Source organism: Python bivittatus, unplaced genomic scaffold (genome assembly GCF_059951505.1).
Source record: "Python bivittatus isolate LINGU-HERP-01145 unplaced genomic scaffold, Pbiv_v1 ctg000020_np1212, whole genome shotgun sequence".
Lineage (NCBI taxonomy): Eukaryota > Metazoa > Chordata > Lepidosauria > Squamata > Pythonidae > Python > Python bivittatus.
The window spans coordinates 117,502,697-117,516,181 of record NW_028277030.1 but is presented as its reverse complement, the minus strand read 5'-3'; the positions used below and the strand labels follow the sequence as shown (position 1 = coordinate 117,516,181).

The 13,485-nt window shown below is 33.1% G+C and overlaps 1 protein-coding gene across 1 annotated transcript in view; it reads left to right on the top strand.

Moving 5' to 3' along the window:
• LRPPRC (leucine rich pentatricopeptide repeat containing) overlaps positions 1-13,485 on the top strand; it is a 117,455-nt gene that overhangs the window by 60,253 nt on the left and 43,717 nt on the right. Inside the window, exons 23-24 of the mRNA XM_007424640.4 lie at positions 10,050-10,174; positions 10,630-10,736. Of these exons, the coding sequence (XP_007424702.2) occupies positions 10,050-10,174; positions 10,630-10,736 (232 nt within the window). The remainder of the gene's footprint in view (positions 1-10,049; positions 10,175-10,629; positions 10,737-13,485) is intronic.

Here is a 13,485-nt window from a genome sequence, read left to right as displayed (position 1 = left end):
CTCTTACTCCATTATTGCAATTAAAATTTTTACATCCTTGGTGCCAAAGGACAAAAGTGGTTCATTTGCCCTAGGGGAACAGAACAGTGATAAGATGATTTTTCGTCAAGGATCATTGGGTCGTAATTAAGTTATATTCATTGCTATTACTTTTTGAAGGCTGATTGGTAAATGACAGGCTTCATGCATTTAGTACGGACAGTGTTCACTGGGGTTTTTTTTTCTCTCTGTCAGAAAATCCTGTTGAACCTGATAATGTAAATGTGGCATTTTATTCTGAACAAAAGAGTAGGGAAATGAGCTATCTTGTCTAATCATTCAGTTGTTTAACACTGACTTCCAGTTTAGACTCAATTGGCTGGAAAGCACTTGACATGTGAAGTTAGTGCTGTTCGGAATTCATGTTTGAGTAAATTTTAAAGTAAGTGACAGCTAAATTGTACCTAGGGAAATTACAAAGCCTTCAACACAGTTAATTTTTTGGGGAGGATTAGTTGTAATTGCAACATGAGTCTCCTTGAAGATTCCTCCTTAAAGCTGATGAACAAGGGGGAGGGGGACATTTAGCTCTTCTAAGAGCCCTGTTCTCTTAACAGAATATTTTTTTAAGCTGATTTACCTTCCTGAATTGATTTCCTTCCATACTAAGTTATGCTTCAGATTCGCAGAGGGATTTGTTTTTTGTCATTCTCTTTTTCCCTTAATGTCTCTTTTCCTCCTTTTACCTTCCTTTCTTGCTAGTGATTTCTGGTTTGAGAGCATTCCAATTAGTAAAACCCTTAGGTAAATTGCCACTTCACTAATAAGCTATGCAGAACATTGAAACACTTCATTCCAATTAAAATCAATATTTAGAGTCTTATTTTACTTTTTTATCAAGCAGACTCCTTGGTTTGTACAGGTTTTTATATACCAACTAAAAAGCTGAAGTTGGGAGAGTGACAAATCTTTCAGCATTAACACTGATTATAAATTAAAGCCAGAAGTAAAAAAGAAAGGAATCAAGCCTATCGTTGTAATTCACAAATAACAAATTATTTCTAATTTGCACAGATAATTTCTAATGTTGCCATTTTTGAAAATGTTTGCAATTAGTGAAATGAACTATTTTCACAATTACGTTAGTTCCTGTTAAGATTCAGACAGATGAGTTGCAAAAGAAGCTAATGTGCTTAATCACAAATTAAGTCAGTGTTCAGTTAAATGTATGAATGAGAAATTAATTCCTAATCAAATAGAACATATCTAGACTGCATATTTATCTAGGCAGAAGCCCTATAGCATATTGTAGTATAGAGCTGTTAGGACAGTTATGACACTGTACTGCTTGAACTGAAATATAGCTGGAATTCTGGCAGATATGCAAATACTGTAAGAGTGAAACAGCTTTATTTAAAAAAAAGTAGCACTGCATCTCTGAATAGCAAAAAGTTTCAGCTTTTGTATAAACAATATTAAGAACAATTGCAGGACTATGCTCTTAGAATAAAAAGTACAAGTAATTTGATCTATATTAAGATTTCACCATTGGAAAATACAATTATCTGGTTATGTGGCACTGGTGAAGAGCCATGCTGGATCAGATCAAACACTCGTTTAAGCTGGCTTTCTCTTTTCAGAAAGGCCAGCCATATATCAATAGTCACACAAGTAGAACAACAAAAGTTCAGTAGCATCCTCCCAGTTAAGTTCCCCAGCAGTTAGTATAAAGAGTCTTACTGTGTCCCCTAAGGTAATTACTGTTGTCACAGCTAGTAATTGTTCAACGGTGGACATCATTATAGTTGGTGGTAGCTATTTCTAAAGGTTATGTGCTAAAAAGTGCTTTTTATCTATCTAGAGTCTCTCATTTATTTTTATAAATGACTCCAGTTTTTATATTTGGAGAAAATTGATCCTCTTTCTCCAAATCAAAGTATGATTTTATTTAGTAGATGGAATAATTTTAGCCTTTTAATACTTTTGCATACCTTTTCTTGTACTTTTCTCAGTTCTATATATTTCTAAAGTGAGATAACCAGAAATGGTATATAGTTTTTAGAACGTTGGTACATACTTTTTGAAGTGTACTCATGTCACAGATTTTTAGAAAGACACTATAGTATTTGTCATTTTATTTTTTATTCCTTCCCTAATCATCCTCATTTATTTTGGATTTCTGTGTTGATATAAAATTTGATTTTTTTTTCCTTAATGGGTACCACTTTATACTCATCAGCATTAACAATTTTAATAGTGCTCTTCCCCTCAAATGGTGAGAAGCTGTTGGAGCATTTTACTGTTTCTTTTTTGTTTTAATTATCAAATTATAAAGAATTTGGTGGTGGGCCACATTGATTCTCCCCCAACTCCAGAATTTTACGTTCTATTTCAGTTTAGTATTTTGAATAACAAAGATTAGGTAAACTAGCTTATTTCTCATTTGTTAAATTGTTTGGGACTGCTCAGCTTTTCTTTTAAAAAATAATTGCAAGCATTTTGCTATATATCTGTGTGCTTCCAGGTTAATAGAATCTGATTATATGCTCCTGAAGCAGCACACTAAAAGTAACTTTTAGATCAGAGATATCAAAAGTAGAAAGCTGTATTTTTTTGAAAAGCTGAAAGGCATAGTCCAGTGGGAAATTTTCCTCTAAGAACAGATTTTCTCCAGCATTCACATTTCACTGTGGTTTGTAGTGGGAAATTTCTTAAACTCTACTCTACTAATTTCTGTACAATAGCTGCATTTCCAAATATCTGTTGTGGTAGATTTGTACTCAGCAATAAAATACCCTCTCTGTATGACTAATCATTATTATTGAGCATGACTTTGCCTGCCCTGTCAAGATTTTTAGAGAGGCTCTACTAAAAGTGTAGGCCAGAAGACAGGCCACGTCAGTGGTTACTCCATCACTTTGTAATGCACTGCCCTCAGAGGTGCCCCTGGCAGTCTCACTACTGGATTCAAGAAGATGTTAAAAATCATTCTGTAATAAGCATTTGCTATCTAGCACAGTACTTTGGCAACCATCTTCTTGTTCCTACTGCTGTGGCCATAGTTTAACTGTGTTTTAATTTTGTTTACCTTCTTTACAGGTATTTTGATTTTGATACCACCAATTTTTTTTATTATACACCACCCAAATCATAAGATTGGGCAGCATGATAGTTATTGTAATGAAATAAATAAATTTTAAACAAATTCTACTTTTGTGGGGGGGTTTCGATATGCATTTATATATGTAAAACTACACGATCCAGTGCACTTAAATAGTTTGCTATATGGTTCCGTGTAATTGCATTTTAAATCAGTAAGCATTGTGTATGCTTTTATATGGGCATTTTTATTGCAGTTATTAATAGCAGCAGTAGTATTTTCTGTATCTAGCATATATCCAATTTTATTTTTCTTCAATAATTTTCATAGGAGGTATGCTCTTGCCATGGGGTTCTGGATTGACTGATCAGTTTAGTATCAGGAAAACTCATCTTGATTATACAAACTGCTGGGATGGGAAACTCCGGTGACCATCCACATAAGCACTTTATGTAATTTGTGAAAAAGCTCAGTAGGATTCTTTTTCTTTCAATTCCAGTAGTGCCAGATTATCCATATACTTTCCCAACTCTCTATTTATTATTTCTGTCTTACTTTCTAAAATTTCCACTTTTTAATTAATTTGTTTTATTTCTCCAGCCAGTTGTCCTACCGTTTCTTCAATTTTTAAAATTGCTTTCATTTCCTCTTTCGTTTTTACAATTCTTTCTTCCATTCTCCCTTCAAATGCAGCCAGATCACTTCTGACAGCTTCAGATACTTTCCTCCCCATCTCTTCAAACATTTTTTGCAATATCTGTGGAGTAATCCCCATTTTCGTTGGTTGCTCCACCAACCCTCTCCTGCCTTCACCAAGTTTTGCTGCCTTTCCAGTAGTTGCCATTCTTTTTTGCTGCCTTTCTAGTAGTTGCCATTCTTGTTCGTAATCCAAAAGCAAATATGAGTCAGTTACAGAAATGAAAATAAAAAGCCGGCTTCTCTCTCTCTCCCCCCCCCCTTTGTAAAATCCACCAATTGTCTTTTCTCTTTGAGGTTAAACAGTCAACATTCCCATGAAGGTATGGTCTGTTCATCTAAATGTTTCCAAATAATATCAAAAGCACTTTTGTTAAACTGTTAATCCTTTGAATTCAAACTGTCCCTTTTGTCTGTTTATTACTTGACATAACTATGGAATTTAAATGCCTAATGTGGAACATAAATGGAGCCAATGCTCCTCAAAAAAGAAGAAAACTTTCATTTGAAAAAAATTGAAACAAGTTGTAATCTGTCTACAAAAAACACATATTAGAAAAAAGGATAAAAAATACTTGATTTATAAAAAGGTAGGCAAAGTTTATTTCAGTGGGAATTAAAAAGAGAAATGGAGTTGTTTTGTATATAAACCCCCAGTTACAACCAGAATTGATACTGACTGATGACTATGGTAGATATGTGGGGGTGGAAGTTAATTTACATGGGGCTAAGACTTTGATATTAGGAATGCATACCTCAAATGAAGATAAAGCAACACTTTATAAAGGACTTACAGACTTACCATATGAAAATTGGTGCCTAATGGGAGCCTGGAACGGAGTGATCTGCCCACAACAAGATAGAACCTCTGAGAAAGATATTAAAACAACACAAGGTAAACTGCCTAAAGTCTTTTTTGATATGATGGACAATTTAGAGCTTGTAGATGTATGGAGATACAAAAATTGTGGCTCAAAAAATATACTTACTTTTCTGAAAGACATAGGTCTTTTTCAAGAATTGATACGTTTTGGATTTCTAAGAACTTGGCTACTGGTGTTCATAAAGTAGAGATATTGCCAAAGACTTTTTCAGATCATAATCCAGTGACTATTATTTAAAAGGAAAATTAGTTCCTTTAGATGGAGGTTGAATGAAACATTGTTACAAAAAGAAATAATAATAGAAGATTGTAAAAAGAAATTAAAATATTTTTTTGAGAATAATCTTGCTAAAGGTATAGATATAAAGATGGTTTGGGATGCAAGTAAGGCCTACTTGAGAGGACTTTTTATACAACATAATAGCAAAATCAAAAAGAAGAGACTAGAGAAAACATGAGCAATTATAGATGAGATAAACATGAAAGAAAAATTAAATCTCCAGAAAGGAAAACTTTCACAACAAATTAAACTTTTACAGTGGCAGCTATCTCTGTTAACAATAAGAGAGATGGAAGTAAAAATGAATTATGGAAAATAAAATTTGAATTTGCAAACAAGCCATGGAAATGGTTGGCATACAAATTAAGGAAAGAAAAAGGGGGGAAAATGTTAAAATTACAAGTTGGAAACACTGTAATAACAGACAACATAAATATGCAAAAATATTTCATCAATATTATTCTAAACTATATAAAGGAGAAGAAATTCCCCTGGCAAAAGTTGATGAATACTTAAAGAAACAAAATTTATCAACGATTACAAAAAAACAGGAACAAATAATGAATGGGCCTGTGAAAATAAGGGAAGTTTGTGAAGCCATAAAAAAGGCTAAAATAGGGAAAGTGCCTGGACCAGATGGCTTACCAGCCTCTTATTATAAACACTTTGAGGATGAATTACTACAACCTTTGCAAAAAAAATAAATAAATGATGAACTCTCTTTTACAGAGTGGAAAGATACCAGATAGCTGGATAGAGGCTAATATAGCCTTAATACCTAAAGTAGGCCAAGATTTGACTTTACCAAAAAATTACTGCCCAATATCATTATTGAATAATGACTATAAGTAATTTACGATGGTTTTAGTCAAGAGGATCAAAATTTTTTTATAGGACTTTATTCATGAAGATCAATGTGGGGTTTTACCCAAAAGTTGAGAGATAATATTAGAAATGTATTGGACATTTTGGAATACTTAGAACAACATAATGAAAAACAAGCTGCATTGATCTTTCTAGATGCAGAAAAGGCCTTTGACAATTTGAACTGGACTTTATTGTTTAAAATTTTGGAAGATAAGGACTTTGGTGAGAATTTTATTAAATAGGTAAAATCGATGTATACTTCACAAAAGGCACAGATAATTGTAAACAGAGAATTAACAAAACCTTGTGAAATACAGAAAGGGACAAGACAAGGACGTCCCTTGTCACCATTGTTACTCATCTTAGCTCTGAAAATATTGAATAGAGATATAAGACAAGATGAAAGAATTGCTGGAATGAGGATTAGAAGAGAAACATAAATTACAGGTGTTTGCCAATATTTGGTGATAATTCTGAAAAATCTTTTGGAAGGAATAGAAATATTAATGGAAAAATTAAAGGATTTTGGTGCATTAGCTGGATTTAAAATTAATAATGAGAAAATGAAGATGTTAACAAAAACATGAGGATGGAAGAGCAAAAGCAATTGATGGAAAACACTGGTTTTAATATTGAGAAAAAAGTGAAATTCTTGGGTATTACTATGACTAATATGAATTGTATGTTATTTCATAACAATTATGTTAAGACATGGAATAAAATTAAGGAGGTAGCAATGGGAGAAATTATAATTGCCATTGTTGGGGAGAAGTTATGTGATGAAAATGAATTTATTGCCTAGAATGATGATTTTGTTTCAAACAATACCTATTTTGACAACTAATGTACCATTTAAGGAATGGCAGAAAAATATATCTAGGTTTGTATGACAAGGGTTAAATATAACATCCTCCAAGATGTAAAGGAATGAGGAGGATTGGGACTGCCTGATTTGAAATTGTATTTTGCAGCCTGCTGCTTGGTTTGGATGGAGAAGTAGGTGCTGCTGAGAAATAAGAGAATCTTAGAACTAGAAGAGCACAACCTGAGGTTTGAATGGCATAGCTTTCTATGGTGCGATAAAGTTAAGGTTAATGTAGCTTTTAAAAATCACTATATTAGAAGTGCCATATTGAGAATATGGAATAGATATAAACCCAGATTTTGCCTGAAAATGCCTTAATGGGTCTCAACACAAGAAGGATTTTATAGAGAAGAAACAGCAGGCAAAGAGAGATGGTTAACATATAGAGAGAGCTTTACACGAGTATGGTGAATATTAGATGAAATCAAGAAATCAGTTGACTGCAGAGGGATTTAGTTTTCAATGGTTTTCATCTGCACAGTTAAGAGAAAGATTTAAGGTAGATAAGAGAACATTTGGAATTGAATAGCACAAGTCAGAATTTGAAATTGACCTATGTACAAATGATCTTGTAATTGCTAAAATCTATAAACTTTTGTTGAAATTTGAAACTGAAGAACAAGTGAAAGAGTATGATAAATGGGCTGGGAACTTTGGATATAATATACTGATGGAACAATGGGAAAATATGTGGCTGAGAGGACTGAAATTTACATTATGCTATAATTTAAAAGATTGAAGGCAAAAGGAGAAGAGGACGGCAGAGGATGAGATGGTTAGATAGCATCACTGAAGCAATGAGCATGAAACTGAGCAAACTCAGGGAGGCAGTGAAGGACAGGAAGGCCTGGCGCAATATGGTTCATGGGGTCAGGAAGAGTCGGACACGACTTAACGACTGAACAACAACAACAATAATTTAAAAGACTTTTATAAAATGAGGTACCAGGAGAATTATCTAGAATATGTAAATATTGCAAAAAAAAGCCAGAAAATTTTGGGTTCAAATACACACAATGATCAACAAAGAATTTTAAAGATTAATATTCAGTTGAAACCAGAACTTTTCTTGTTGGGACTAATGGATAGACAATTAGAAAGGAGCTATGGAAGATTGTTTTTATATATGATAACTGCTGCAAGATTATTATATGCACAAAGATGGAAAGACTCTGAAATACCCACAACAGAGGAATAGCTGGTGAAGATGACAGAATTAGCAGAGATGGCAAAACTGACTTGTATGATTGGATAAAGAACAATAACTACATTTATTAGTGACTGGAAACCCCTTATGGACTTTTTGCTCAAAAATGAAAAAAATGAACTTATCATTTATGGGTTTGATGATTAGAAAGGATAGACAATGGAAAGAAGGAAATTATGTTGTAACCTTAGAGGGGGCAAAATATAAATGTAACTGCTATTAAGAACATTGGAAGCCTTTTCTTTCTGTTCTCTGTTTCTTTACACTTTTTTCTTTCAAAATTTGTATTTTTCATTCTTTTAAACATTTCTTTAATAAAAATTATATATAAAAAAGAAAGCTTAGTAGGGTAGTTGACTTGGCAAGTCTGTTTTTGAAAGGTGTTTTTTAAAAGGCAGTTGCATAACATTAGAGCACTACTTTGGTTGAGGCTGGTTTCTCTGGTTCCATTTAATTTTTGCCGTGGTTCATTAAAAATCTTAGCTTGGACTCAGAGTGACTCAGTGAACATACCTCTTTGTGAATTACTAGATTGCTGCTTTTTTTTTTTTTTTTTTGCAGCTGTTACTTGGGGAAATTCAGGCTGTGGTGGGTAAGAACTCATAGCATGCATGGTACTTTAATTCCAGAGTTTTCTGCTATATATGTAATTAATTCTTTAAATGTGATTAGAGAACTCTCATTTGGCAATCTTGAAACTGAACATTTGATGTCATTCTAATGGTCTCCAGATGTTAAGTCAAGATGACAGTTTAGAAATGTAACCTTTATAGGTGCATATATTTGCTTTACTCCTTAGATATTACTTTTAACCCTTTTACCTTTCATTCATTTCTTATTTTACAAACACAGGCTAGGTATCTTCAGAATTATATATTTGGAACTTGTGTACACTATTAATGTGTTTGGTTGGCATTCTAATTATTCATTTATTGATAACTTTGACCTAAACAATCAGTTTAATACTGTGGGAAAGCAGCTGAGATGATACTGTTGCTCTTCTCAGAGTCACTGTCAGAAGCTGAACATAAACAGAAAGAACTTGAATGTATAAATTTGCACCCTAGAGAGAACTGTTGGGAGGAGTTTCCAAGCTGTTTCTATGTGTGTTAACTGAACTTTTATCCACAGCAGAAGAAAACACTGATTATATTAAGTTTATATCCATCTGTGGTAGCTACCTAGTATTTCTTTTGTATGACAATAATCTAGTTTGCATCATCCTCTTGCAGTTTTGAAATTAACCTGTAATTTAGTCTTCACCCCAAATGACAATAATTCAAATGACTCTGTGGGGTGCCAGAAGATGTTCTGTAAACAGGGCTCAGTGAAAGGGGATAAGGTAGAGATCCAACAAGCTAGGCTATTTACAATTTCATATGGACTGGAGTAAAATCACTATGTCTTCTACATTTGTAATTAATTTTGCATTAATCTTTACAAAATTTAAGCAACTTTTTAAAAACAATAAAGGGGAATGTTGAATAATTTTTAAAGAAAAAATAGTGCTTATGAAATTGTGTAACAGTCTTGTTTCATAATAAAATATGACATGCTGAATTTTCAATCTCAAAACATTCTGTAGTTATCTAATACAACAAATATCAGTAATTAACTGCTAGAAGTTGCTTTTGAAGATACCTCTAACATTTCTATTAATTTTCACTAAATTTTGAATTAATCTACTTAAATACACCATCGTCATCATTGTAAATTAGACCAATGGTGTTTCTGTTACATTATGAGCATTATCAGGATTCACAGTTAATAAGGAAAAATATGCTTAGTTCCTATGTGTCAGCTTATTACACTATGCTGCTTAGTTAAGATCCAAGTTCATAGTTAGCATCCGAGTGTTGATATTTCTGTATGGCAGAACTACCAGATTATGATTTTGTAGTACATTAATTGGTTAAAATGTTTAAGTTGTCTTTTAAATTTATAATCAGTAAATGAATGAAATTAGGTTTTAATAACGACAGTAGATGAATGACCAGAATTGTAAAATAGGTGCATTACAGGAGATAGTATTAGAAAAGAAAATTGTGTAGTGTGAACATTTTGAAAAGAACTATTTTTGTATGAATTACTCTATGATATTCAAATTACTGTTTTAAGATTTTTTGTTTTTTCCCCTTCCTGCTAAAATCTCTTGGTGGATTTTCTTTTAAGGGATGACTTACCAACTGCTGTGGAAGTTTTATTTGACTGCTATAGGAAATATGGTGCTCTTCCTAGACTTCATGATATCTTGTGCGGATTAATAGAGAAGGGAGACACTGAAACAGTGAAGAAAGGTTAGTCGCTTCTATTAACCATTTCTGCTTTCTTCTGTTGTTTCAGAATGCAGCTTTTTTACCAAATATAGTGTTGGGAATGTTTGTTATTACAGGTCCAAATAATATTCTATAATAATAGGAAACATTTTACTGTATTTTTGAACAAGTTATCCTAGGTCTCCTAATATCTCTATATATTACATAGCCTTTGTCATAAAAATAATTGATATAGATGATTTCTAATTGATTTGTGACCATTTAGTCATTGCTTAATTTTGTGCTTTTCTAGCTGTGATTGTGCTTTGTTTTATCAATGTAAGAGACCTGTAAATGGCATTTGAATAAAAAACTGCAAGTGTCCATATAACTTACCCTATCTATCTCTTGAGTGTTCCTTGACATGACTATTTACTTCACCACCTTTCTTCTGTTGTTAATGGTTAGCCTAATGAGTCTTTTAATAATTCTTACAGTTGTTGACTTTCTCACTGAAGAAAGAAGACAAATGGGAATGATGTTTGATCTCTTCTTTGCCTTTGTGGCAACTGGCAAATATAAAGAAGCCAAGAAGATCATTGAGGTGGGAGTATATCTAGAGTAACCTAATTATACAGCTATTTAGAGTGTTAATTGGAATATATTTAAACTTTTTAACCATTAATTAGTTTTGTTTTAATTAACATTAAATAGAGCTCAAATCTAATCAGGTAAGGGTGGTGGGAAGCCAGGGGAGACCTTGGGCAGCTTTTTAAAATATGTATAATTATGGTTAGAAATAAAATAATCTCCTGTATATTCAAATTGTTTCTTTACTTTGTTAAATTACCTATTAAATATCCACATAATATTTGCATATAAATATTACATTGTGAAGCAAATTAAACCAGCATTCCTGGGTGTAAAATTGCTAATCCTCTTTCCTAACAAATTCTTTGTTCTTTAAAGCACTGGAATTTAATTTGCTGTAGACTATGCTTAGATTTATTTGTAATGTTTGTCTAATCAGCCAAACAGCAGTGTCTGCTGTAGTTTGGTCTTTCATTTAGCACTTTTTTTCCTCCCTCTATAGTAAGCAGCTTATAGAGAGTGGTAGGTGACAAACTTGGTCTATGAAGGATTAGTATATTTTAACAAGTCTTGGTTGAAATTTTGCTTATTGAAATGGGCAGTCAAAAGGGCCATCACAGAGCTTGTGCTTACTGGCTACTAAATCAATTGCATTTCCCCTTGCCCCCAACTCAATATTAGTTTACTAGTTGCACATCAGTGAGAGGAAAGGTGAGACGTTAATCTTTGGAAAATGTGAAATTTAGCTTTTCAGTTGCAAACAGGAAAAAAAAACATCTCTAAGGAATATTTTTAATTATAATGTGGTTTGTTAATAATTGCCCAAAAAGAACACATGACTTTATCTAAATTCATGTTAATTTTACTCAAAGCTACATTATCTGATTGACAAGTTTAGTTTTGAATTGTCAAAAAAATTACAAATTAAAGGATTGATGAAAGTTTAACCTACCTTTTAAGATAGGTAAGAGGATTATTTCCCCTCCTCCCAATTTATGATAGGGAGAAAGAGGAAGATTATTTTTCCTGGCTTTAAAAATTTCCCAAAACTTTCTTCTCTAATCTTGATGGTTGTACATTATCTTAATTAAGAGTTGCTAAGAAGCAACAGTGGGCAGACAGTTGCCCTCATATCCTACTTTACTGGTAAGCTTCCTGGATGAATCTGGCTGACCACTGTGTCATGCTGAGTACTGGAACAGACAGACCTGTTGCTTCTTAGAGAATACTGTTTCCTCTTGCTATTTCATAAATGCTTGTTTGTATCATTACCACTTGGGTGCCCTATTCTTCATATGTCTAAATCTGATATGTCTGTGTTGTGGTCTGTATAAGAAGTGTCTACCCTTATTGTGTTTGTGCTTTTTTTCTTCCTTTCCTTTTGACAGTCACTATAGTGTACAATTTGTCAGCTTTCTTTAATCCCATTTAATTTTTTTCTTTCACTTAGGAATTAGCAAGTAGAGTCTCAACAGATCACAAACATGTGCAAAAACATTTATTTTCCCTAAATTCCTTCTTATTGGTTTATCAGAAGAAAAAGTAAACATTTGGCATTCTTACCTTTCCTTTCATGTTCCTTGAATTAAGATTTCTTAGTCCTTACCTAGTCTTGACAGACTGTTGTAAGAGGTTTTTAATATAGACTGTGGTATTTTATTCATTTTTCTTTTAATTTTATTCAGTGTTCTATGCATAATTCATTTATTATACACACAAACACACACATAAACACACACATATACATACACATACATACGGTATCTTCTAAGAAGGTTTCCAACATATATATACAAAGCATAGGTTATTTATGCTAAGTAGAATACATACATACATTATTGTGAAACATCCAGAGTTACTTTTTGTCAGATGGGAGGTATCTAAATTTGAAATATAAATAAATAAATACAGGTAGTCCTCACCTAATGTCCACTTGTTCAGCGATTGTTAGAAGTTATGATGGCATTGAACAAAGAGACTTACAATCGGTCCTCATAGTCATGGTCATTGCAACATCCCTGCAGTCTCATGATCGCATTTGAGCGCTTGGCAGCTAGCTTGCAATTATGACAGTCACAGCACCCTGCGGTCACATGATCACCATCTGCAACCTACACTGCTGGCTTCCAACAAGCAAAGTCAATGGGAAAGCTGGTAGGAAGTTGCAAATGGTGATTACATGATGTCACACCTAACAAACGAGTGAGATTCGCTTAATGATGGCAACCAAAATTGCTGCAACTGCCATTGTAAGTTGGCACAGTCATATGACATTGCACTTTACAGCCACATTGCTTAGCAATGGAGTTGCTAGTCCCAATTACTGTCATTAAGTGAGGACTATCTGTATTTTAAGCAAGCACTCTTTGTTTGAAAAAAGTTCTACACTGGAATTATTTAAGAATTAAATTAAAATCTGCCAGTCAGCATCTTGGCTGGATGAGAGAAAGAAGTATGTGAATCTGTTGCTTTCTCACTTGCAGACCAGCTGCTTATGATAGTTCACTATGGCCTGTGGTTTTTATTCTTCTCTGCCCTTTCCTCTAAATATCACAGTTATTTTTGTTTTAACTATTACTTGTATAACAGAAACTCTGGCTAATTCCAGATTTTTGGAGCAAAATTTCACTGCATCATCTCTCATTTTGACCACCAACATCACACCCCACAAATGTTATGTATATATTGATCTGCTTAAGTGGAAGTTTTTCTACTCTTTCCCAAATCTTGTCTTTGTATTAGTAGAACTGCTTTTGAATTAT